The following is a 25,993-nucleotide window of genomic DNA, read 5'->3' as shown; positions in this document are numbered from 1 at the left end:
GAAAAAAGAAAAGTGAATAAAGTAAATGTATATGAAAACTTGTAAACTGTGTCAGTAACATCATTAGTTTTTTGTGAGTCCAGCTCGTCCATCAGATGTACACCCCTACACAGACTTGCTCTTTAAATTTGCCCTGACATGATCCACGCTGTAGTCACTGCGCATGCGCATGAGCTGCAAACACTTGAGGGAGAAAAACAACAACACCGCCACTGGTCGCAGCGATTCTGGACCTAGATGCATTTTTTAGAGTGAATAGCGGTTTGGAGACATCACATCGCCTGCATATTTACTGCAATTTCGATTTTGACTTGACTTGTAGATGGTGTGCTCATGAACCTGGCCAGTCAGAGCGGAGAGGCCGGCTGTAGCCAGCTGCTCTTCGCCAACTTTAACCAGGACAACACGTAAGGCTGAGCGGGGAGCCGCCTCACTGGGGGTCGGGGATGAGGCCTACTGTAGCATTTCACCCTGCCTCTATTACTGGCAGTTTATTATGACACTGTAGCTATACAATCAGGTCGTATGAGTTACAAGACATAACGAATCGTTGAGTATGTAGGTAGCTACCTGGCTAAGTGTAAAATAAATAAATAAATAAATAAAAAGTTAACTGCATCTTTCTAGTTTAACTAGTTTAGTGCCTAAAGTGTTATGCGTGGTCTCCTAACATACCAACAGCACGCGACCTTAAAAGCTAGCACGTTTATTTAACACACACGAAATAAAAGATATGTATATCTTGTACAAATTATTGCTAAATGTGTAACCTGCCTCTATCTAGCTGTAATGTCCATTAGTTAACCAGCTAGAGACAGCATGAAACGTGTTGGACGTGTGAATGTCCATCCTAGCGATGGTAGCCTTCTGTAAACTTCCTGCTTAATTATCAGGCTTTGGGTTGTGTTTAGTTATATAACAGATGTGTTTTAAAACGATTCACTTTGATATCGCACTCACTGCACAGTCTGCCATGCGCTAAAGCTGATGATTTTCTTTGCTAGCGGCTAGCTGGTGTACTAGCTACATGACTTTTTAATACTCAGCCAGGTTCAGTGTTAATGGTGCAATAGTCGATTTGTTTTTATTTATTGTTGGTAGAAATAATCTGGAAAATATGTACAACGTTATTTAAAAATGATGGTTTACGCCTTGGCTTCAGCACAAGTGTATTGCATGGCAGAGAAAACCCGTTTGGAAAACTGTATTGTGGTCCGTAGAACTTGATTGTGTTTGGATGGACTTCCTGTCAGTCATTGTATAGACACGCCCCCATTTCAGACTGAAATCAGCAAGAGCACAGCACAGCCACGTAATTCTCTCGTGAGTGAAAATATAACCGCGCTACGCTTCGAAACAATAACAAGAAACACACAGTACATTTACATGGACAACAATAAGACGATACTCTGATTAAGAAGCTAGCATGTAAACAGCGATTATTGATGACCTTAATCCGACTAAAGTCATACTCGAAGTAAACACAAATGGAATTAAGACGTGTGGAGTATTCCTGTTTTGGTCGCATTATCGACGTGTATTACAGACATGTACACACCTTAATCACACTATTAACGTCGTGTGGGAGTTTTCACCGCATTTTGCGACAGGACACGTACACACACGGCAGCGCTCGACCGTTTGACGGCTGCATCCGAAACCGCGTACTTACCTGCTATATAGTAGGAGAAATACATGTAACTCGGCTACTATATAGTAGGTAAGAACGCGGTTTTGGACGCAGCCCGCGGCATCAAGCAGTCGTCTATTTGCACGTACAGCGTGACAAATAATTAACTTGAAGCGTTTGAAAAATTAAAAGTAAAAACACCCAAAACTGTGTACGGTACCATAACGAAGACGAACTGCATGTCGATATGTGAAATTCTGGAGGGACGGCGTGGCGTGGGGACATAATGACGTGCACTGTTAATCGATCTATGTTCTATAACATGTAACACAGGAACATGAAAGGAGTATTCTAAAAGCGATTCATGTAAACTCCTTAATCACGATATTGTCTTATTCAGAATAATTAGATTACTGCTGTCCGTGTAAACGTAGTCACAGAATCAACACTTGCCCAAATTTGACAAATCTTGCCTAATGCACCTTTAACGTCAACATGTTATTAATGTATTGGACTCGGCGCCTTCGATCATAAAACCCATGAAGTGTGAAGACTGTAACGGTGCAAGGCCGATGTCACAATCCGTCAGCGTGTGAAGTGTTTACTTACTTTTTTCTTTTTCTTTTTAAATATCTACTCTTTCCCGAGCAGGTCCTTAGCAGTTGGTACGAAATCTGGATACAAGTTTTTCTCTTTGTCCTCGGTTGACAAATTGGAACAGATCTATGAATGTAGTAAGTATTTTTATATCATCATATATTTTATGAAGATTGCATATTTAACCGAAAAGCCACATAATGTCATCATTCTTTCCAAAACGTTTACTTTGAGTCTGAATAGAAGCAGCTTTAGTACTTGTGGACCCAAATGCGAGCTGTTTTGATGCTAGCTCGATCTGACCAGCTAACAGGACGCAGGCCGAGCGAAAGTATTCAAACGGGGGATTCCTGGAAGATGAGAATGTTTATGAACTGTTTTAAGAAGCTTGTGCAACAGTATGACGATGAGCAAATTTCCAAGATTTGTTCATCCATTTAGTCATGTAATAAGGAAACTGGAAAAAAAAATAACCAGATGGCTAAAATGGTGCACAAGCTGGTTGCTGGCTTTTTCAGCAGGGTTGCTATAGCAACTAACCTGCTTCATATCGCAAGTAAAAAAAAACAAAAAAAGAAGTTTGTTAAACGTATTTTACCATACAAGATATAATTATCGTGTTCACATTGGCACCCATGGTAAGAAATACTATGTACTTTGTTGAGGAGGTCTAAATATCGTTAATATAATATTTTAGCAAATTTTTTTTTTTTTTATACTTCTCCTATTTTATCCCAGCACATGTTTAGTCATTTATCTATCGGTGTGTTCAAGTAATGTCAGAAAGATCGTATTTACGTGTTGAACGCGCGTGAACACCACCACAAAATGACGAGGGAAACTTGGGATCTCCTTTGAGTTCCGGGTTTCCGAGTTGGGGGCGTGTCAGTAAGAAAGCAGGGTGGCGTCAACGGATGCAACGTCTGTAGGAGGGATGGCATAGTCTTTCTCCCTTGTCAATCACAGCGACACTAGCCGAGCGTGCATGTCTGTGAGACCATGTATGCGGAAGAGGGCAGATAGCTCTTTCCTCAGGATGTGTGTTATCATATTAAAGACCAGAAGATGTCAACGAGCCTAGGTCAATTTAGAGAGAGACTTTGTTCAAGAAAATAAACACATTCTCAACGTGGATGAGTGAAACATGAAAGCACTGTCAGCAGTGAACGATGTACAGCTTCCCGATGATAATGACGGTAGACGATTGCGTTTATTTGGATGCGGATATTGAGCTGTCCACACACCTGAAGTGTCGCAGTTATACCTGTCTCACATTTCAGCTTTAACTTACTGGTTATTTCTTTTCTTTGTCTCTCTCTCTCTCTTTCTCTCCTATACAGTGAGCTGAGTATCGTGTCTGATTCAAAGCAGTCTAGATGTAACCTTTGCCTTTAAGCGACGTGTGTAAACATCTTTAACAGTGTTTTGTCTGGTATCTCGTTTTCCCACAGCTGACACGGAAGATGTGTGTATTGTGGAAAGACTGTTCTCCAGTAGCCTTGTTGCTATTGTGAGCCTTAAGGCACCTAGGAAGCTCAAAGTGTGTCATTTCAAGAAGGGAACGGAGATCTGTAACTACAGCTACTCGAACACTATACTGGCTGTAAAACTGAACAGACAGGTACGTACAAGCGTACATGTAAAGGGTTTGTGTCGGAACACGGTTGGTTTAAGTGCATCGCATCACGGACTGCATTTACACGGGCAGCAGTAATCTAATTCAGTGGTTTTCAAAGTGGGGGCCGCCAGGGGGGCTCAACAATTTGGTATGAAAAATAAAGTCTCACTCTCAGACAACCACACACACAATCAATTCCTAATGTAATGTAAAGATGTAAGTATTAATAAAAAAGTGGGATATATTCAGAAGATAATTAGAACCCCTGATCTAATTATCGACCTTATTCTGAATAAGACAATATTCTGATTAAGGTGTTTACATGAGTCGCTTTTAGAATACTCCTTTCATGTTCATGTTATCAAACATGGATCGATTAACGGCACACGTCATTACGTCCCCACGCCACGCCGTCCGACGTTCCCTCCAGAATTTCACGTATCGACATACAGTTAGTCTTCGTTATGGGACCGTATACAGTTCTGGTGTTTCATTTTTAATTTTATGAAAGCTTCAAGTGCAGTTAATTATTTGTCATGCCGTACGTGCAAACAGACGACTGCTTGAAGCCGTGGGCTGCGTCCCAAACCGCATACTTACCGTCTATATAGTAGCCGAGATACATGTATTTCTCCTACTATATAGCAGGTAATTGCGCGGTTTCGGAAGCAGCCGTGCTCTCTTGTTCGCCGTCAAACGGTCGAGCGCTGCCGTGTGTGTGTGTCCTGTCGTAAAATGCGGTGAAAACTCCCACACGACGTTAACAGTGTGATTAAGGTGTGTACATGTCTGTAACGCGCCTAAAACAGGAATACTCCACACGTCTTAATTCCATTTGTGTTTACTTCGAGTATGACTTTAATTAATCAGATTAAGGTCATCAATGATCTCTGTTTACATGCTAGTTTCTTAATCAGAGTATCGTCTTAATCGGGTTAATATCAGATTATTGTCGTCCATGTAAACGTACTGACTGTTTCTGTGACTGTGTTATCATAGTCAACTAACAGACAGTTTAACACCTGTATCTATATTTCGTCTGTATATAGCTAATGGGTCTGTACGCTTTAAGAAAACCAGGGGATTAGTGATGATGAAGAATGGTGAATTTAAAAAGGCTGAAATTTCTTTCTCTTTTTCTTTCTTTCAAACAGAGGTTGATAGTATGTCTGGAAGAATCACTGTATATCCACAACATCAGGGATATGAAAGTACTGCACACCATTCGAGAGACTCCTCCGAATCCATCAGGTACGCAGATTTCTCGCATGCACTCGTCTGATGGTTTTTCTATTTCTGTAACATTACGAATGTTGACACCGCATCGGTGTCTCTGCACGATTACACCGCAGGACCTTCTTTCACAACAGGACGTTCGGTTCTCCTTTCACAACACTTCATTTCGGTGCTTTGGGAACTGAAAATGATCCGCTTCAGGATGTTGTTGCCGCAGATGGTTCACGCCGGTTGTAGTGGCGGTTGAAGAATAAATAACGAAGACGTTTATTCGATCTTGTCTTGATGTTTTAATTTTGTATTTTTTAGGATTATGTGCCCTCTCTATAAGTAACGACAACTGCTACCTGGCGTATCCAGGAAGTGCAACAATAGGGGAAGTGCAGGTTTTTGACACTGTCAATCTGGTAGGTTTCACTTCTTCACGTTCATTACAATTGTTGGCTCGAACTAAAGCCTTTGGGAATTGTTCAAGCGTAAAACGTCGACGCTTCCGTTTTCCAGAGGGCCGCTAATATGATCCCCGCCCACGACAGCCCGTTAGCAGCACTGGCTTTTGACGCAAGCGGGTCGAAACTCGCCACGGCTTCTGAGAAGGTTCGCGTTAGAACTTGCGTTCACAGATTTCAAAGTCAGACCTTTTTAATCCTCATGTTGACGGTATGTTCGCCATCTTGCGATTGTTTTCTAGGGAACCGTCATTCGCGTGTTCTCCATTCCAGAAGGCCAGAAGCTCTTTGAGTTCAGGAGGGGAGTGAAGAGGTAACCGATAACCGATAGCCTCATCCAGAGAACTCTAGCTTGCACGGTGTAAAAGCATTAACATGTTGTTTTGTTTTGTTTTTTTTTGTTAACAGATGCGTGAGTATCTGCTCCCTGGCCTTCAGTATGGAAGGACTTTATCTGTCTGCCTCTAGCAACACCGAGACGGTTCATATCTTTAAGCTGGAGACGCAGAGAGAAAAGTGCGTGTTACTGTGTTAACCCTGGCTGAGTGGGGCTTTCATCAGCTTTGAAAGTTGTGAAATCTTCACTTATCTTAATGATGATTTCACAAGAAAATGCTGTATTTTCTATTAGACCTGTCACGGTCACTGCTTTTGTCGGACGATATATCGTCCCAGAAATAATTGCGATAATCGATATTGGTGTCATTTTAAGACTGTTTGTTTAATGCCAGTGATATAATGATAATATAACATCATCATAATGCCAGTACATCCTTTCAGAGAACAATGAGCTTTTAATTTTTAATAATATTCAGAAATTGTAATACGATATGGTGAATTCTTTACGCTTTAGTTATTTATTGTCGGTGTTTTAGGCCGTCGTTACGGAAAGAGCGTATTCACGATGTGACTTATCGTTCTACCTAGTTCACGTGTGTATGTGCGGAAGCGAGTTGTAATATTGTGTTTATGTTGTGTGTAAATATCTGATTACTCTCATATGTGTATAGGATGTTTGTGTGAGTTAATTAACCCGCTAGTAAAGCGCTTCAGTTTACCGCTGTTCAGATTCAGCTCACGCAGATTAAGCGGCTCAAACCCCGACGTTACTGACTACGACTGGATTGTTTCACACGCTAGAACTATTCTTTCTAGATTTTTCTAGAAACTAGATGGCTGAAATGTTGGTAATGTTCGTTCTTATATAAACAAACACGTATGTAAACACTGTGGGCGATATCGAGGTCGGGGAAAAAAATTATCAAGGTCACGTCTGTATATCGTACGATAAGTCGATAACCTGGCAGGCCTACCTTCTCAGAGTGTGAAATATGGAAAATGGTATCGTGACGTGATGTAATGACTTTTATTTCTCCACACCAGGCCGCAGGAGGAACCCACTACTTGGACAGGTTACTTCGGGAAAGTACTGATGGCCTCCACAACGTATCTGCCTGCGCAGGTGTCCGAGATGTTCACACAAGGACGGGCCTTTGCTACAGTCAGACTGCCGTTTTCAGGACACAAGAACATCTGCGCTCTAGCCATGTGAGAATCACGACTTCTTTCTTTTTTTAAACGTGTCTGACGTGATGCAGAACTTGAAGCTGATATCATTTCACTCTCTCTCTTCAGAATCCAGAAGATTCCACGTCTTCTGGTTGCGGCGTCAGACGGCTACCTTTACTTGTACAACCTGGACCCACAGGAGGGGGGAGAATGCACACTGATGAAGCAGCACAAGTAATCCACTCACTCTTATGAAGCTTTATTTGTATATATATTATATGTATGTCTAGTAAATGTATATTTATTAAATAATGAAACGTTACGTGTAAAGCTGCGGAATGTCCACGAAACAAGAAGTTTTGGATTGTAGCAGCTATAAACGGTCCTTCGTGCACTGACTTCATGAAGTCTCTCGTGATGTTAATAAGACGAATAAAACGCAGGGGCTCCTGAAGGCGCGACAGAAAAGCGTGTTCGATGCCACAGCCATCCGTTGCCATGTTCTCTGGATGGGAGGGACGGCGTACTCTCTCTCTCTCCTGTCAATCACAGTGACACTAGGCAATCAGGGGCGCGTGTGAGCTGGTGTATGTGGAAGAGGCGCTTTCCTCTGAGCAGCTCGAAAAGATGCGACCACATTTTTTTTTTTGCGACGGCAGAAATCTTGCAAACACCACAATATTCGCTATTTTTCAAAACCGTCTCGGATTTTCTGCAGACTCGGACCGAGGCGTGTCATGTGACATGATCACGGCGCGCATTCAGCCCAAGCGCTCTTCGATTTACACGTGTCCGACATGAGTACAGCTAAAAGGTCTTATTTATCAACAAAGATCGCTGCGACTGCGATTTCGCCAATTCAGATAGTTTTCTGCCAAGAAAAAAAAAAAAAAGAAAAGCACAAGAAATGTAAAAATTGCATGATAAATTTAGAAAAAAAAACCTGCGAAATCCTGTATGGCCCTATTATTCATATATTTGCTCGAGTGCATTAATATCTTAAAGCTGGTTCTGCTATTTAAAAGTAGTCGACACCTGCTGACCAATCAGAATCGAGAATTCAACAGCACTGTAGTTTCCTTTGCTGTAAATGATATTTGTGAAAATGTAAATGATGGTCTTGATATTTTTTCCCCTCAGTAGTGGTGGTGGTGTTTCTTGTTGAAGCAGATCCCTGTCTGAATTGTGTTGTTTACAGGTTGGATGGAAGCGCTGAAGCTGCAAATGAAATTCTAGAGCAGACGTCCCACGAGCGCCCGCTGGTGGCACAGACCTACAGCACTGCCATTGCCAAAGGTAAGATCTCTACATCTCGGCCTTTATCTGCTTGCGCTAAAGCCTGTGCGTGTGTGTAACGTATACGTGACTGCATTCCTCTAGGTTACCCTGAGGATCAGGGAGCAGTGGGCGGAGCTGGTGTGGAGGACGACATGAACGCTCTGCACCTGGACGAGGAAAACGAGCAGCCTCCGCTAATCCTGGAGACGGACTGAGAGCTCCAACACCCCATCCTCCCCCCCACTCCCCCAGCATCCCTCACGCCACAGGGCAGGAAACAAATCATTTCAGAGGGGGCGCTTTTCTTCCTCCTCTGGCGCTGCTATGAGAAAGGGGTTAAGAAGAGAGGGCATTTTGTAAGCAAGCCTAGCTGTAGCCGCCTTGTCTGTTAATGTATAGATGTTTCAATGTCCGTTCCCCCGTCTGTGGCTTTTTAAATCTGCTGAACGCCCAGACTACCTTTTTCCTATAATACTAAAGCTAGACGTCCGAGCTACAGCCGTCATGTCTGGTAGCTTTGCATGTACATGTGCCAAGTGCAAGCAAACGTTTTGCTCTTATGTTCATGGTTCTGATGTGTTCAGTGGACATTCTCCTCTTGAGCCTTGACGTACGTTTTAAAGTGTGCGTGTGTGTCTCTCTTTTCTTAAAGCAGAAGACGGCTAACTTGATATGCCTGCCACGTCATACCGTGCAATGTTTTGTTTGTCCCCCCCCTCCCCCATAGTGACAGAAACATGGGGCATCTCTCATCCGTGGCTGTTTTCTGTGCCGAAATGTGAATATAGTAACGTTTATGATGCCTTCGTTGTTACTTTGCCAGCTTAACTATTATTAAGATGATACTGAGTCTAAACAGTATTCATCACAGGCTGCGCTTCGCTGATCATCAGGATCATCTTTAGTTTTGGTTGGTTGTTGTTCCCCCCCCCCTCAGAAAGGAGCACCTCTGTTTATTTCTAGACCAATATCCCCACTACTTTATGGACCATTTGGGTGTCCAGTTGGGCGGATGGAGATTTCAGGTCGGCGTCACACTTTCCTGTTCTCGTTCCCCTTCCCTTACCCTGACAATGTAATCGCAGAATTTTATGCGCCACTACGACTTTATAAAGCATTGACCATATCATCTGGAGTGGAAACGGTGTGTTAATGATGTGGGTCGGTGTTCAAACACTGCCCCGTGATATTCTGTAATAAACTGCCAGCCATCGTCTGGTTTTCAGTTTAATCGCTGGATTGTGTGGATATCTATCTAGTCTGAATATCATTAATATAATCCCACCTGATCAGTCAGGTAGAAAAAAAAAATCCTCCTCGATGCACAGGGAAACCGTATAGTGCGGACTTTTCCATTATAGGACAGACGTGGGAAAAGCCTGCAGGCCGGCTGGTGCGAGTCCGAGTCTGCGGTATGTTCCCACGGACATCCCAGAGGACTGATGAGGTCCGTGTGTTTCCTAAGAGTTCTCTTGAGAAGTATGTAAAAGCTCGTGAACCTACAACGCTCTACAAATATACAGCAGTAGCGTATTTCTGTGCGTGTGTTTAGGAAGCACAAAATGGATGAACTAATAAACCAAACAAACATTTTTAAAAAAAATTTACATACTGAGCGTGTATATTTGCAGTTATTACTGACAGTTCAAACAAGGTTGAGTTCCCGAACAGGTTCCTCACACTAATCTTTCATTTCTATGCATGAGGCTCTCTAGAGCACGATCGAAGGTCAGCGTTGATATCTGACTTTCATCGTGACAACCAATAGGCCACTAGAATTTTATTTGAAATTTTTTTTTTTTTTGTATAAATGTGAATTGTTCCATACAAAGATTAAATAAAATCTCTGGTTTGAAAAAACAAAAACAAATAAAAATGAAAAAACTGAAGTTTGTTTTGGAAGTGTTCAATTCCAGTACATTTTATTCAAGTGCGTTAATCCAATGCAAATTTTAGGAGCATTAATAATCGATAAGTGAGCAGTCATAAACAGTATCATAAGTCGAAGTGCACTGCAGCATCCAATCAGAGCTGCTTGCGTCGTCTGCTTTTATAAAGAAGAAACGCTAACTATTACATTATTGATTATCCATATATGATTGATTTTGGTTTTTTAACAACTTCAATCCAGCACTCATCACGATCCAGTTTTTCTTCAGGACACCATGAAGTCCACTTTTAGATCGTTCATGGCAGATTAAGCGGTCTGTTGTAGAGGGAAAAGTGTTTTAGTAATCATGGTGCTTCGCATAATAATCAGTATTGATGTTAATATGTGCATTCGCAATAATTAAGGATTTTTATTTCTTTTCTTTTTTTTTTAAATAGGAAGAATGTGATGAGTTTCACCTTTAGATCCCAAATGGCCATTCCTCCATCCATCCCAGTAGTGCAGAATTTAGTGCACTTCGCTTTCCCTCCAGCAAGCACTGAGATTTGACTGCGAGAGACAGACATTTGGTTATGTATACTATACTCATGGGCATAAAGAGAGAGTAGTATGCGATAAATGTCCAAATATCTGAACACGGAAAAGTTACCAGTTCAAATCCCTAAACTGATCAGATCGGGTCCTTGTAGGAAAAAAAACTCCACCCTGAACATCTTGCATATTTAATACTTATAATTAACACACGAGATTATTACAAATGTAATAAAGTTGTTTTTCTTAAACCGACACGTTGGGTAACTGTCATACATTACCCACAATGCCATTTGTTGTCTACCTGCTGAGGATAGTGATGCCAGTGGGAATTCATCTCTATGTAACGAGAGAGGATGCAGCAGCGCTTTAGTCTTTTGGTCAGTCCAGCAGTCTCGCCTCTTCATCTATATTCCCTACCTCAAAAAGGTCCGTTTCCAAAGCTTCAACTTTCATGCTAATACCACATCATCTCTCTGCTGAGCCGATCCTCTGCCGTTCTGTTGCCTCTCTCACCGATATGACGTAAAACGGCGGGCGAGAAAAGAAGCTCTTCCGGGTAACCGAACAGCGAAACCTGATAATCGGAACTCCTTGAAATATTTCCCCTTATTAAACAGCATCGCACCTGTGCTAGAAATGCATCCCTGTAATAAACATCACAAATATTTCAAACTACACGCACGGAACGTGTTACAGAGTGGACTTTTCCTTTAAACAAGGCCCCGACCCTCAAAACGCTGAGCAAGGCTCGCTGTCTAGCTGACGAAGGTAAAAACAAACCTGATGCTGTTCTTGTGCAGCGAGTCCAGCACGGCCTCCTTGGTGTCCGTCGTGGCTTTCTTGTCCAGGTTCTGGAAGCGCTCCCTGGCAGTCATTCCTTTCTGAGCGCTCTGCTTGGGGATATCAAGTTTCCCTCCGAAAGACAGAGCACCCTTCCCAGCATCGTAGACAAACAGCACAGGGTAACAGTCGTGACCCTGAAACACAATTTCACAATGAACTCGAGCACACGCAGCTTTAAGGGTCTTCTGTACTAATGAGGGTGTGCGGCTCGCCGGTGCTTACCGCTGCCACTAAACTGTTCTCGCTGGTGAAGGTCACACACAGCAGGGGAAGGGTCTCCGAAGCCAGACTGGTAATTCTGCCACAGAACGACGAGAGATTTTAGTTTTAAAAAAACAAAACTTTGTACGAACGATTACACGAGAGGTTTGGTATTCGTAAAAAACACTTGACTCACTTGGCTTCAAATCATATCATTAGCATGGATTACTGCACTTTTATATCTGGAATATACTGTCGAGTTTAAACTGCCGATTTTTATTACATTCACAGCATTTAGCAGACGACCTTATCCAGAGAAACTTCTAGAAGTCTCCATCGAAAACATTTCACCTCGATTCATTTACACCGAATTCACCGTTCCTGTACTGAGCCTGCAGGTTTTTGATCGTTTCAGATGACATCACTGCTAGAGAGTTTTCACCGGCGTAGAAGTCGGTCAAAATAACTTCCACTTCTATCGCTCTTAGTAGTCATTACGTGTATGCGCTCGGACTTTCGTGGAGTTTTGTGGGCGTAAATACATGCGAGTGTAAAAGCTGGAACGTACGCATGCACGCGAGTGCGAAGAAAATACTAAATTTCACACACAATTTTAATAAAAGGGTGATGAGCGTGGTTCCCTGTCGCTTATCCTAGACACGGTCGCGGGGAGCCTGGATGCTTTCTCAGGGAACTCGGGACACAAGGTGGGGGATATCCCGGACGGGGTGGCAACCCAAAACCGCATACCATTGCTCACCAAATGTTCAACCCTCATCCTCTGTTCATGATTAAACAATGATGCAGGAACCCTTCCTGAAGGGAGGTACAGTACGAGAGTGCTGTTTACAGATTAGAGATCGGCTCTATAATATATTCAGATCAGTATTTTTCAAAATATTGTTCACATTCATTGGGAAGGTTGAGCCAAGAACAAAAAAACAAAACACTTCTAGTGGTATTTACTTTTAGAAAAAAATAAATAATTGAATGTGGTGTTTTTAATCCAAGGTATATGTTTCGATATACTGTAATGTACACGCTATATAGAGGAATCGGAAAGAAAGGAAAAACACGACTCGATTCATTCATCTTCAGTAACCGATACATCTTGGTCAGGTCGAGGTGGATCTGGGGCCTATCCCAGGAACACTGGACTCATAAATGGGGGCAATTTAGTGTAGTCAGTCCACCTTCTGTCGTGTTTTTGGATAGTGTGCATGGTGACTGGTATCCCTTTGTGTCCAGCATTCCTGGGAGAGGCTGCAGATCCACCACGGCCCTGACCAGGATAAATCGGTTACTGAAGATGAATGAATTTGAATCTGAATCGAACCACGGTTTGGGGTAAGAGTGAAGAGTGCGAATATTTCGCGGTAAATTAGTTTGTACTTATTATAAACTCGTGCTGAATATGACCAACGCAACTCACACAGCAGTCTTGCCTCCTTCAGCCATAGCGACCGTGCTGTCGTGACTAGCCCAGGCCACACGATTCCCGCTCTCGGAGAAAGAAACCCCGTGCACCCAGCCCGCGGTGCCAGACGACTCGAACATCACCTCTCCGAATGGCATCTTGGAGCCCCATGGAGTTGGAGCAGGCTTCTCCTCCACCTCTTTGATATAAGCGGAGAAAATCCTGCAAACAAGGTTCAAAGAATGTGTGCGTGCGCAGGGATTAAAAGTGATGTCGTTTATATAATGCTAACTGTTATTTCCGAATGATTATCAGAGGAGTTACCGTTACACTACCAAATCCACGTATTGCTTTAATAATGACATGCTCCTTTAAGAGATTGAAGGTGTAAAGGTTCATCCCAACCTGCATTTAAAATCACAGGATCCAGCAGCCAGCAGGACGTTGTTGGGGTGCCAGTCCAGGCACAGAATAGTAGAGCGAATGGGCTTCTTAATGTGCTTACACACCCACCTGGAGAACCAAATGAACAGCATTTACTCTATAGAAATACACTAGAAAACTGTTTCTGCTGCAGCCAACTGACATAAAACCCTACTTCAGGATCACATGGAGAGAAGGACTTCCAGGGATTGGATCTTTTCACAAAAACTAGTCATATATGCCTCGAAACATCATACTATACACTATACGATCAATGGTTTGTGGACACCTGACCAACACCCATGTATGCTTTTATATTTAATTTAATTCTGGGAAGGTTCTCCACTAGATTTTGGGGCGTGGCTGTGGGGATTTGTGATCATTCAGCTACAAGAGCGTTAGTGATGTTAGGTGAGGAGGTCTGCGGTGCAGTCGGTGTTCCAGTTCATCCCAAAGGTGTTAATCGGGGTTGAGGTCAGGGCTCTGTGCAGGACACTCGAGTTCTTCCAGTCCAACCTTCTCAAACCATGTCTTCATGGAGCTCGCTTTGTGCACAGGGGCATCGTCATGCTGGAACATGAGCTGTGTACTTCCAACTTTGTGGTTTGTTGAAGAACCACATACGGGTTTGACGGTCAAGTGTCCACATACTTTTGGCCGCATAGTGTAGAAATAAAGTCAAACATTCGAGTCTACAAATGTTGAGACTTCTTTGAGCAGTCAAACTGAGAAATCCGTTCAATCACAACGATTAATCCTCAGCACGGTCTGGAAATATTACCTTACAGTAACCGATTTCCAAAATGGCGTCTTAAGCAGGTTCGTGAGCATTAAGCTTGTGGTAGCAGATGAGACCCAAGGCCATTTCAAATTCATAACCCGATCAGCTCACCAGTCATTCTCCTGCTCGAAGTAGCAGACAGAGATGAGGCGGGAGCCGCTCCCTACAGCGAACTTGTTTTCCTTGGGTGACCACTTAACACAGCGGGCAGCGCGGTTTATCCTCAGGATGACCAGAGTGGGCTTCCACACATCACCCTTCAGGGTCCACACGTAAGCGTTGCGGTCAGTGCCACAGGTCACGATGCGGTTGCTCTCCGGTGCCCAGTCGATACCTGCCACACAACAGAAAGGCAATATTACAGCAGTGACATCTAGACTCAGCTTTTCAGAGGCATTTAGATGGTGACCACATCACTCACCAGTGACTTGGCCATTGTGCTCCTTTAGCACATGGATCTTGTTCCAGCTATTCCCCTCCTTTTTATAGATGTGGACATCATGGTTATTGGGGCACAGTGCAATTTCTATAGAAGAAAGGAATACAAGATAATTATATAAAAGAGTATGAACATTTGCAAAATATGCTTAAAGGGGGCATTGGTAATGTCTGAAAGTGCTTCTAGACCTGTACGGATCACCTAATAATACTTATTTATATTTAAAGGGGACATTGGTAATGTCTGAAAGTGCTTCTAGACCTGTAATAGTTACTCAGTAATACTTATTTACACTTCAAGGGGAAGTTTGTAACGTCTGAATGTGCTTCTAGATCGGTAAGAATGACCTAATAATACTTATTTATACTTAAAGGGGGCATTGGTAATGTCTGAAAGTGCTTCTAGACCTGTACGGATCACCTAATAATACTTATTTATACTTAAAGGGGGCATTGGTAATGTCTGAAAGTGCTTCTAGACCTGTACGGATCACCTAATAATACTTATTTATACTTAAAGGGGGCATTGGTAATGTCTGAAAGTGCTTCTAGACCTGTACGTATCACCTAATAATACTTATTTATATTTAAAGGGGACATTGGTAATGTCTGAAAGTGCTTCTAGACCTGTAATAGTTACTCAGTAATACTTATTTACACTTCAAGGGGAAGTTTGTAACGTCTGAATGTGCTTCTAGATCGGTAAGAATGACCTAATAATACTTATTTATACTTAAAGGGGGCATTGGTAATGTCTGAATGTGCTTCTAGACCTGTATGAATGACCTAATAATACTTATTTATACTTAAAGGGGACATTGGTAATGTCTGAAAGTGCTTCTAGACCTGTACGGATCACCTAATAATACTTATTTATACTTAAAGGGGGCATTGGTAATGTCTGAAAGTGCTTCTAGACCTGTAATAGTTACTCAGTAATACTTATTTACACTTCAAGGGGAAGTTTGTAACGTCTGAATGTGCTTCTAGATCGGTAAGAATGACCTAATAATACTTATTTATACTTAAAGGGGAAGTATGTAACGTCTCAAAGTGCTTCTAGACTTGTAAGAATTACCCTTACAGTAAATCTGATCTAGATCTGATACACTAGATCGGACTAGTTTCTTTATTTCAGGCTTCTGTTTATATTTCTTCTGTGCTAGAAATGAATTCTGGCCCTAGCCAGAACCCTGCTAAGCTCAGCCCTTTTCCTTTAACAGATGGTGTGAGGTTGATTGGGGGAAGGTGACGGCTCGTCGGCGTTTCATGACAATTCGAGTCACAGAAAGATGAAATCTTTAAATTAGCATTCAGCATTAGGTAAGATTAGTCTCTCTCTTACCGTTACCGACTTCTTCCAGGTTAATTTGTACGAGTAAGAAATTACTAGTGCACCTTTAAAATGCCAAACTGCTTCTTTAAATCACACGTTCAAACCCCTGGCTGGTAAAATCCCAGTGAGTTTATTTTAAAGGTGGAATGGAGATGACGGGCGACACGAAGCCCTTCCCATAGTCAGAGCTCGGACTGGATTAAAGTTATTGGCCTAAAAAGACACATTTTAAATGCTCTAAATGGGGCATCCATGTACTATATTTGCAATAGTGCTGCTAAACGAACCGAGTTCAAATAAGTGTCGTTTTCGAACATCTGTGATGATAAATACTAGAACAGATCTTCAAAAATGCTTCGATGTGACTTCCATCTTTCTTTATTCGACATTTCTTCTAACTAGATCTGCGTCAACAGCTTTCACAACACTACACAGGTGACAGCCTACGAATCCGACTCTTCACACTGTCCGAGTTTCTACATTCCAGCGCAGCAGATGTGCTCCGTCATTTATAGTCTCGTCAAGCTGAAATGTTTTGTGTGGTTTCTGCATTGTGCAGCGAGTGCGTTTGCTGCAAAAGGCTCTGTGGTCTGTTGAAGACGTCCCACACCAGCAACAGAGCACCATTCATGGTAAAACAGGAAATGTGTGTGTGTGTGTGTGTGTGTGTGTAGGGGATTAATCATTACCGCTTCTCTCATTAATGTGAGAGGAACCAATGAAAGATACTCTGCCGCCCTTTTCTCTTTGTATATTCATGTTCTGTTCGTTTAAAAGAAAGAGGCAACTGTTCTTGGCCTGTTTTTTTTTTTGTGATGGTAGGAACACTTATTTTTACAAGCTGCTTAATTCCGACTGCTTGGATGACTAGGAAAACGCACTGAGGGGAAACTATGAGTGAATTAAGTCTGTTTCGTGCTTGGCAGTACAGATCAAAGCCAGTGGTGTTTTGGAAGAACATGGACTCTGCCAGACTGGCCCCGAGGGCTTGAACGGTGGTTCTCGTGAGCACACGAGATGCGAATAATGATGTGAAATGTCAGACGTGTGATTATTTTGTGGAAGTGAAATTAGAGCAAGCACAAACTGGGTGGTGTTTTTTTCTTTTTAGAGGGCATGAATAATGGAACAAATGTAATGAAGGACTAGGAAATGTTTACAAACATAATTTCATCTTCTAAGGAGAGAGAGAGAGAGAAAAAAAAAACACTTGTTCCCATGTAGGAAATGGAAGCGTAAACCTTCTTTTACATTACAAATCAGCATAACGGTGCACTTGCTCATCTGGCCGAGACGATAAAACCCTTCCAGTGGGCGTTAACATTTGTGTTTTTACAGTAAGAGCAAGGTCATGAGATGCTCTACAGCAGGTCTGCTTAAAGACTTACGAGTTCGATCCTTGTTCCAGGCGTGGCAGCTGATGGGCTCCAGCAGAAAGCTATGATAAGCCATGACTGGAGTCTCTGCAAGTCAGGTGCATAAGGAGATCAGAAAGGGAAAAAAACAAAACACAACTCTATTGAAAAACTAAAGTCCTAAGAAAAAGAAAAAAAAATGTCACAACCACAACCGTTTCAGACGACTCGAAACTCTAAAACAGAAGTTTCTGCACTTCCTCCTCCAAATAACTGCACTGCATTTGATGTGCACACAACCCCCACCTCCCCCACCTCTGTTTGTACTGGTGAACTTCCTCCTTCTCTCACTTGTGCACTAAATTAAAAGCAGGCCATGAAGGAATTTGACGTGAGGTCAGGGGGGAAAAAAAAAAAAAAAAAAACCAAGACCATCCACTTATACGTAGCTCTCTCGACCTTTACCAGTCTCCTAGCAGAATTAGATACGTTTGTGTTATACAAAGTTATAGTGTGAGCCACTGCTGTGACATTCTCATTAAAAAAAACACCATTTTTAACATGTTTCTACATGTAAGTAGTTTCACAAACACTCGCACTGACACTACAGTCTGCCTTGCAGCCTACACTCTTTCAGATAAATGAGAACATCTGCTTTAATGCTTACCTTGGAAATGGATTAACCAAAGTGTCCCTGAGATGTAGCGGACAGCGAGATGTAAAACAAAAGCCTCGGTTCGTGGACTCTGAGCAGTCAACACAAACGCTGGCTCGGCTCTCAATGAACTCGGCTATTTCTTTACTCCTTTATACACAGGGTGGAAAAAAAGTGTTCTTTCCCCTTCCTGTTTGAGAAACATAACCACTTCCTCGTGTGGGCGTCTGTCTGCTCGCGAGGACGGCCTTCTTCTGAACTCCCGTCAACGTCCTGCTCGGTGCAAAAGCTCCTCTCGTGATCTAAAGCCTGTAAACAGCATCAACGTGCACATGAGCAGTTTCTTGTGTGTAAATATTTGCTGTTCGCCGGTGCAGTTAATCGCTCGAGACAGTAACAGTAACACAAACGCTGGAAACGACACATTAAGGGACACGAGGCTGCATTCAACATAGTGTGTAGTACATTTCTTTTATTTCTAACAGACCATTTACATAAAATTCTCCTTTTAATTTAACTCCTCTCCGGTTCCCCTAAAGGTCCGGAGTGCCAACGATCAAATGACACATTGCTGGAGCACCAGCTTTGGCATCGAATAAAAAAGAAAAAAAAAAAAGGAAAAAAAAAGAAAGAAAACCAAAATAGAAAGAAAAGAAGAAAGAAAAAAAAAAAGAGGAGAGAGAGACCCTAAACCATTCTTCCTCCCCGCCCCATTTGTTTTTTTCCCCCCTGTTTTTAAAGAGTGTCATGTCAGCTCACAAACTGGTCAGTGCTTGTTTTTATTTTATTATTTTTTAACTCCCCCCCTCAGTTAAAAACTTTCAGAAGTGTTATCAGAGATCTCCTTGTGTTAGTCTTCAAGCCGTCATTGCTCGCGCTGCGTCATGCTAGTTCAGAGCGAGGTCTTTTACATGATCCGCAGGCCTTGGATAGACGACTCTAAAGTCTGGGGAGAAGACAAAAATAAATACGTTTGATAATAAATATAGAAATTAGAGCAATTTGCATCGTGTGTGTGTGTGTGTGTGTGTGTGTATACTGCAGTAAAGGAGTAGAAAAATTGGAATTTCACAGAGTACCTACTCCCCCCGACCCCATCGTAGCAGTGTACAATACCTGAGAACACCTTACAGAAAATAATCGGTCATGTCAAATCGGTCTGTAAAGGTTTTTTTTAGGTTCATTTTAAATGCCTCTGAGATTCCACTGAGCCCCCAATTTCCCCATTTGGGTCACCTGAAAATTCCCACCCACTAACCAGCTCTTCCCCATCATACGACAGCTACCAAGCAGGGAGTGTGAAGGCTGAAGGTACATTCACACAGATTTTACCGCTGCAAGTTGCTGTGTTCCTACTACTGGTTGCCATAGTAACATTCATCACTGGGTGGCGCAACTTATCATTCCACTTTTGACAACAAGCCAGTTTTCATGCCGCTAAACGAAACATTCTGGAGGGAGAGCGTTCGTATATAAAAGTCACCAGTGTATAAATGCACCATGTCCTAGGAGATGAAGGAGAAGCAGCGTGAGCTCTATGCCATTACGGCCGTTTATCTGCGGCGAAAGCGCAGGCTACGGACTGTCTGGATCCACGAAACAATTTGGACTCGCAGGCAGCATCACGGATCACGTACACTCTACTGTCTTCACTCCCATTGGTTCTCGCTGCACCGAGACACTCCAAATTTGCATAAAGTGGAACTTTTCTCAACTTTCTCGTGTCGCTGGACACACCCACATAACTGAAATTTCCTGCAGGAAGTATAGTGCTGCAGATGTACTGCTGCTGTAAGAGTCACTTTTAAAAAAATTTTTTTTAAAAATGAGCAATACAAACCTTAAAGTCCCATATGGTCATCGCTCCATCGATTCCTGTAGTGCAGAATTTGCGACAATCTCTTTTGTCTCCTTCATATATAGACACTTGGCTACGAAATGAGAACGAGGATGGTGTTAAATTAGAAACAAAACCCACAAATCTCACAAGCTGTGTATTTAAAAGTCTACAATAATAGCGTAGATGTGCTGAAATGTTTACGCGCTTATCTTTTAAACCTTAAGTCTGCGTTCTCGTCCTGTTTTGGCTCATTCTGACACCGCGCCTATTTCGCCCCCATTTCATTTTTGCAGCTCTCTTCAGGGCTAGATTCGGTGAGTAAGGACACGGCATTTCTTTCAGAAGCCTAGTGATGGGCCAGAGGACCCCCCAGGTAGAAACGTGTCAATCAGAGGCACTTTTTAAACTCTATTTCTACCACGGTTTCACAAAACTACGCTAGCAACTGATAGATTTAACTTAAAACAGTACTTTTTCAGCCAAACTTCTTCACATATTCGTTGTGTTGAACTATTTCAATTACTTTTGTTTGACTTGTTCATTTGTAAACAGCTGAAAGTCTGTAAATTTTGACGATAAACCTGATTTGCAATGTGGGGGGGGGGGGGCTCATTTTTCATTTCCAAACTTTATTTTTCCAAATGTTTACATGTTGGAAGAGAAAGTAACACTTTACGTAATGGACCAGTCAGGAATTACCTGCAAAAACAGACGCAAGTGCGACAGTCAAAGTCTCCAAAAGAACTGTGGCGGATTCCTCAAGACGGTGAGATAAATTTTACCAGCTAATTTCCTTATAAAACTGCACAAAAATGCACCCGAGACTACTGATGCGTTTTTAAAGACAAAGTATCGTCACGCTAAATATCGACTTTGTTTAGTTTATTGCTGTTTACTGCTCTTTGTTTCATTATTTTTGAAGGCATCTTTGCTTTAAGACCTATCCTCAGAACTGTACGACCACAGCTTTATGAAGAAAAGGAATAAAGAACCTTCATGTAGTTTAGCAGTTGCTTTTCTATTAAGAATATATACACTGCCTGTCAAAAGTTTAGACACACTCATTATTTATTTAAATTTTTTCCCCGCATTTTAGAATAATAATAATAATAATAAAGTCATCAAAACTCTGGAGTAACACAAATGGAACTATGGGAATTATGTTATGATTAAAAATCCAAAATAAATCTAAATAATTTAATATTTTTTTATCTTCAAAGTAGACACCCTTTTTGCTTAGAATATGCAGAAATGTATTCTTGGCGTTTTCTCACCTGATTTCTTGAGGAATTTCCCTGAGACGCTTTTTAAACAGTATTAAAGTAGTTCACACTTACGCCCGACACTTATCGTCTGCTTTTCTGAATAATTCGCTCCGAGTCTACCGTTTAACAAAAAAGATTTCCTTTGTAAATAAAATGTTAGTTTTCTAATGAAAGAAATGAATATGTTGGTACGAGTATATTTTCGTCTGCAACACCGATATCAAACATTTAATCATACACCTTCGGATCAAAAGCTTTTTAACATCATGAGAAATATTTCAGTTGCACGTCCACAAACTTTTGAGCGGTATTGTACACCATACTGTATAGGGTTACAGATCAATATTTTGAAAAGATGCTATATAAAAGGTTGGTTATATCGCTCACTCCTCTGACTGAGAGATCTGCTCTGAGACGAGAGCTCCGAGACTTACGTGATGCTGTTCTGGTGAAGGGTCTCCAGAGTGCTATTGCGGTCCTCGGTAGTGGCTCTCTTGTCCATGTTGCGGAAACGCTCCATGGCAGAGATGTTGCGCTGGATGCTCTGCTTTGGAATGTCCAACTTGGATATGAAGGTCAAGTTTCCACCATCATCGAAACTGAACAGCATTGGGCAGCAGTCATGACCCTTTAGAGGAAATAAGATTTAAAAAAAATAAATCTTAAAAAAATTATTTAAACTAAGCTTTAAACCTGAGTGTGGTATCTCTGATACGATGGCGACGTGACATGACAGCGTGTGGTGCACTTACCGCTGCAACAATGTTGTTCTCGGACACAAAGGTCACACTCAGAAGAGCAAGGAACTCTGTCTTCAACTGGCTTGGCCTGGAAAACAAAAAGAACCATAAGAATCATCAGTAACCCCTTGTGCACAGTAAATAAACATTACTTATGTTGTTGATCTTCAGAAAACAGGCCAAGTAGTTAGGTCAGATGCTCACGTTGAGCCTTTTGTGGGATCCACCACAGTCACAGTGCTGTCATGGCTGACCCAGGCCAGTCGATTTCCACTGGCAGAGAAACACACACTGTGGACCCATCCTCCACTGCCTGCTCCACCATACTCAGCCATCACTTGGCCAAACGGCATCTTCGATCCCCATGGAGTTGGAGCTGGCTTCTCCTCCACCTCCTTGATGTATGCAGAAAACACCCTTGGAAAAAGAGATGGCCATCACACACACCTCAATAAACTGGACAAGTGACCTAATTTTCATAATGTCACCTGAAGCTGAATTGCATCCTGGAATATTACATCAATACCAAGCGATGATTTACACTAGCTTGTTAAATATGCATACGCGAGACGGCTGCTGCACGTATCCTGCGTTCATTGTGTTGCGTTATTTAATTCAAAAAGTGGAACTTTCATACATTTCAGATTAATTACAGAAAGTAAAACATTTCAAGCCTTTTTTTTTTTTGTTTTAATCTTAATGATTATGGCTTACAGCTCATGGAAATAAAAAATCCAGTATCTCAAAATATCAGAATAAAGAATATCATTTTTAGCCCCTGTACGATTCGAGACCGTTACTGAGTACCAACATTGATCATTTTCCTTTTACAACCTGTTAAAAACATCTTAAACCTACCGAAAGGTCCGTTTGACTAGCAGTCTACCAGGATTTTCTAGTTAGTAAATATTTTTGAACGTACAGTGAGTGTTTTTGAACTGAGATGCGGATCATGAGGAGTTCGGTTTCTTGAATTTTCCGCTGTCATTAGTCTCTTTAACGTCGCTGCACGTGAAATCCCTAAACGTTACAATTCGACTTGGAAACCAGTTTTAGTGCTGATGTGCCATCTAGTGGACGCTGCTTTTAATCTTGCAGACGTACAGGATGTGTGTGAGCGAGTACACGAACAACGGCGCTTGCATAGCGGCTTTGTGTGTGCACGCATGCGTGGTGAAAGTGAAGTATATTTACAGCTTCAGGATGAAAAAATATTATTGCCATATCTTGAACAAATCAACGGAGTGCACCATGATATCTAAAATTATCTAACATGATATCCGTATATAAAATTCTCTAATCTTGTGGCCATGTTAAAAAAAAAAAAAACAACAATCAAGTGTCAATAGTTATTTAAACCTATTTTCACTACTCTGTTAGAAATTCGCGACTTGACGTGAAACCGCTTCCTGGTGAAAGACATACAAGCGCCTTACCTGCATTTGAAGTCACATGACCCAGCTGCCAGAAGCACATTGTTTGGATGCCAGTCTAGACTGAGGACAGTGGAGCGGATAGGCTTCTTGATATGTTTGCTCACCCACCTTAAAGAGAAAAGAGAGAGAGACAAACAGAAATCATGACGCTTCTCGGTGATCTACTGCTAGAAGTAGTTTCGACCAGCGAGCGCATTGAACTCACCAATCGTTTTCAGACTCGAAGTAGCAAACAGATATGAGGCGAGCTCCGCTGCCCACCGCGAACTTGTTCTCCAGCGGAGACCACTTCACAAACGTGGCAGCACGGTTGATCCTGAGGATGACGAGAGTGGGCTTCCACACGCCGTCCTTCTGGCTCCACACGTAAGCGTTACGATCCGCTCCGCAGGTTACAATCCGATCGCTTTTAGGAGCCCAATCAATGCCTTAACACATGCGGAATAAATATTACATCATGTCACGATACCATTTTCCATATTTCACACTCTGAGAAGGTAGGCCTGCCAGGTTATCGACTTATCGTACGATATACAGACGTGACCTTGATCACTGTGTTTACATACGTGTTTGTTTATATAAGAACGAACATTACCAACATTTCAGCCGTCTAGTTTCTAGAAAAATCTAGAAAGAATAGTTCTAGCGTGTGAAACAATCCAGTCGTAGTCAGTAATGTCGGGGTTTGAGCCGCTTAATCTGCGTGAGCTGAATCTGAACAGTGAATGAACAGCGGTAAACTGAAGCGCTTTACTAGCGGGTTAATTAACTCACACAAACATCCTATACACATATGAGAGTAATCAGATATTTACACACAACATAAACACAATATTACAACTCGCTTCCGCACATACACACGTGAACTAGGTAGAACGATGAGTCACGTCGTGAATACACTCTTTCCGTAACGACGGCCTAAAACACCGACAATAAATAACTAAAGCGTAAAGAATTCACCATATCGTATTACAATTTCTGAATATTATTAAAAATTAAAAGCTCATTGTTCTCTGAAAGGATGTACTGGCATTATGATGATGTTATATTATCATTATATCACTGGCATTAAACAAACAGTCTTAAAATGACACCAATATCGATTATCGCAATTATTTCTGGGACGATATATCGTCCGACAAAAGCAGTGACCGTGACAGGTCTATGTGCCGATGTGTATTAGATTACCTGTAATGTGCCCATTGTGTTCTTTCAGTTCATGGGCTTTTACCCATTGATTCCCACTCTTCTTGTATATATGCACCTCATGGTTGTTCGGACTTATAGCAATTTCTAAGGGAAAGAAAAAAAAAAAAACCAACAGCGAATGTGACTGTCTATCTGGAGTGAAACCAGGGAGTGAAGATGAATGAATGTGTTGCTTACGAGTCCTGTCCCTGTTCCATGCATGGCATGTGATGGGCTCCAAGAGAAACTGGTGGAGTGACATTTTCTTCTTTTGTAGCTCTGTGTAAAAAAAAAAACAACAAAAAAAACAACCATAAGACGACATTTAATTGACGCCTGAACAATTTAGTTAATTGAGAGAACATGATAGTAATATAAAGATAATAACACGGGCTTCCTACTACATTATGGAGGGAGGGAATAACAAGGTTTTAGAGAGTATTACTGATTTAACCAGCAGAAGAAGAAGAAGAAGAAGAATTTCAGTCAAAGGGCCTCTTGTCGGTTTCAGGGCGTGGAGCTGCCTCGGTTTCTCCTGATGTAGTTTAGCCGGTTAGCTAAGCTACTGCTAGTACAGCTAGTTTAGCCGGCTGCTAGCTAACGAGCTCAAGCTATGCTGCTGCATCCCGAGCTTACTTTAACCAAGCTAGCGAGCTAACTTCTGAATACAACACAAAATCTTTAACTAGCCCATCACCAACAACCCATACAAACTCGAATAACACAACAAATTAAATAATTTCCAGAAGCTAAAAAGGAAGGCCTGGAGCACTGACCGGCTCTACCCCGCTCCCTGCTATCGGATACAGGCGTGAAAGAGAACGAGAGACCGCGGTTCACAAGGCCTCGGGATTCACTGCTCCACAATAAAACACACTTACACCTGAAGAGTTAGGTTTGTGTTGTAAAATATCCGCAAGACTGTTTGTTTTTGGCTTCTTTTTGGACGGACTTGAATTCGCGGACTCTGGCCAGTCGACACGAATTCACTCCGACTGCTGCTCGGTGAGTGGAGTTTTATCTTCCTAATCTCAGGCTGTCAGGAGGGATCCAGGAAATGGCAGCGGTACCTCACTGCGCATGCGTACGCACAGGATTTAGTCAGAGGAGCATCATCTACCCGAGGAGTCTACCAAATCCGCACTCATGCAGATATAGGGACAGACAGAGAGGAAGGAGGTGGAAATATTTGGGAAAGACCACTTTTACACACACACTATGTGCAGTCCTTAGAGTTAGAAGCATTATACCAATACTGGGTTGAACCTGCTACACTTCATCTCTAACCCTGACCCTACTGCTGATATGTAAACACTACTTTATTTTTGCACTG

At 42.0% G+C, this 25,993-nt stretch overlaps 3 protein-coding genes across 4 annotated transcripts; 1 reads left to right on the top strand and 2 right to left on the bottom strand.

The window, feature by feature from the left end:
* The first annotated feature begins 159 nt into the window (after window positions 1–159).
* wipi2 (WD repeat domain, phosphoinositide interacting 2) lies at window positions 160–10,206 on the top strand. Its single transcript, XM_017454253.3, has 12 exons — window positions 160–407; window positions 2,282–2,364; window positions 3,679–3,848; window positions 5,000–5,096; window positions 5,391–5,488; window positions 5,586–5,678; window positions 5,773–5,843; window positions 5,939–6,046; window positions 6,914–7,078; window positions 7,166–7,273; window positions 8,238–8,335; window positions 8,420–10,206. Exons 1-12 carry the CDS (start codon window positions 334–336, stop codon window positions 8,530–8,532), a joined length of 1,278 nt encoding a protein of 425 aa, XP_017309742.1. The 5' UTR covers window positions 160–333; the 3' UTR covers window positions 8,533–10,206.
* A 16-nt stretch (window positions 10,207–10,222) lies between these two features.
* Window positions 10,223–18,374, bottom strand: arpc1b (actin related protein 2/3 complex, subunit 1B). Its single transcript, XM_017454254.3, has 10 exons — window positions 18,204–18,374; window positions 17,570–17,644; window positions 14,829–14,933; window positions 14,519–14,741; window positions 13,609–13,716; window positions 13,219–13,425; window positions 11,808–11,883; window positions 11,523–11,719; window positions 10,667–10,757; window positions 10,223–10,523 (listed from the first exon to the last, which is right to left on the bottom strand). The coding sequence occupies exons 2-10, from the start codon at window positions 17,631–17,633 to the stop codon at window positions 10,515–10,517; spliced, it is 1,080 nt and encodes a 359-aa protein (XP_017309743.1). The 5' UTR covers window positions 17,634–17,644; window positions 18,204–18,374; the 3' UTR covers window positions 10,223–10,514.
* Window positions 18,375–18,643: 269 nt separating this feature from the next.
* On the bottom strand, window positions 18,644–25,738 carry arpc1a (actin related protein 2/3 complex, subunit 1A). Of its 2 annotated transcripts, none has more exons than XM_017453936.3 (10): window positions 25,437–25,738; window positions 24,859–24,939; window positions 24,661–24,765; window positions 23,678–23,900; window positions 23,473–23,580; window positions 22,241–22,453; window positions 22,049–22,124; window positions 21,731–21,924; window positions 20,032–20,122; window positions 18,644–19,137 (listed from the first exon to the last, which is right to left on the bottom strand). In XM_017453936.3, the coding sequence occupies exons 2-10, from the start codon at window positions 24,920–24,922 to the stop codon at window positions 19,099–19,101; spliced, it is 1,113 nt and encodes a 370-aa protein (XP_017309425.1). In that variant the 5' UTR covers window positions 24,923–24,939; window positions 25,437–25,738; the 3' UTR covers window positions 18,644–19,098.
* Window positions 25,739–25,993: the final 255 nt, after the last annotated feature.

Source organism: Ictalurus punctatus, chromosome 24 (genome assembly GCF_001660625.3).
Source record: "Ictalurus punctatus breed USDA103 chromosome 24, Coco_2.0, whole genome shotgun sequence".
In the NCBI taxonomy this organism is placed as follows: Eukaryota; Metazoa; Chordata; class Actinopteri; order Siluriformes; family Ictaluridae; genus Ictalurus; species Ictalurus punctatus.
The sequence above is the reverse complement of the archived record's forward strand: the minus strand, read 5'-3'. Positions and strand labels throughout refer to the sequence as shown.

Coding starts and splice junctions, on each gene's coding strand:
- arpc1a (XM_017453936.3), bottom strand. CDS start 24,922: ATGTCACTCCACCAGTTTCTCTTGGAGCCCATCACATGCCATGCATGG. Junction 23,901..24,660: donor ACACAATGGGCACATTACAG/GTAATCTAATAC, acceptor GCATGTGTTAAG/GCATTGATTGGGCTCCTAAA. Junction 21,925..22,048: donor AGAACAACATTGTTGCAGCG/GTAAGTGCACCA, acceptor TTTCCTCTAAAG/GGTCATGACTGCTGCCCAAT.
- arpc1b (XM_017454254.3), bottom strand. CDS start 17,633: ATGGCTTATCATAGCTTTCTGCTGGAGCCCATCAGCTGCCACGCCTGG. Junction 14,934..17,569: donor CTGGAACAAGGATCGAACTC/GTAAGTCTTTAA, acceptor TTTCTTCTATAG/AAATTGCACTGTGCCCCAAT. Junction 10,758..11,522: donor CTGCACAAGAACAGCATCAG/GTTTGTTTTTAC, acceptor TGTCTCTCGCAG/TCAAATCTCAGTGCTTGCTG.
- wipi2 (XM_017454253.3), top strand. CDS start 334: ATGAACCTGGCCAGTCAGAGCGGAGAGGCCGGCTGTAGCCAGCTGCTC. Junction 5,097..5,390: donor GACTCCTCCGAATCCATCAG/GTACGCAGATTT, acceptor TGTATTTTTTAG/GATTATGTGCCCTCTCTATA. Junction 5,844..5,938: donor TTCAGGAGGGGAGTGAAGAG/GTAACCGATAAC, acceptor TTTTGTTAACAG/ATGCGTGAGTATCTGCTCCC.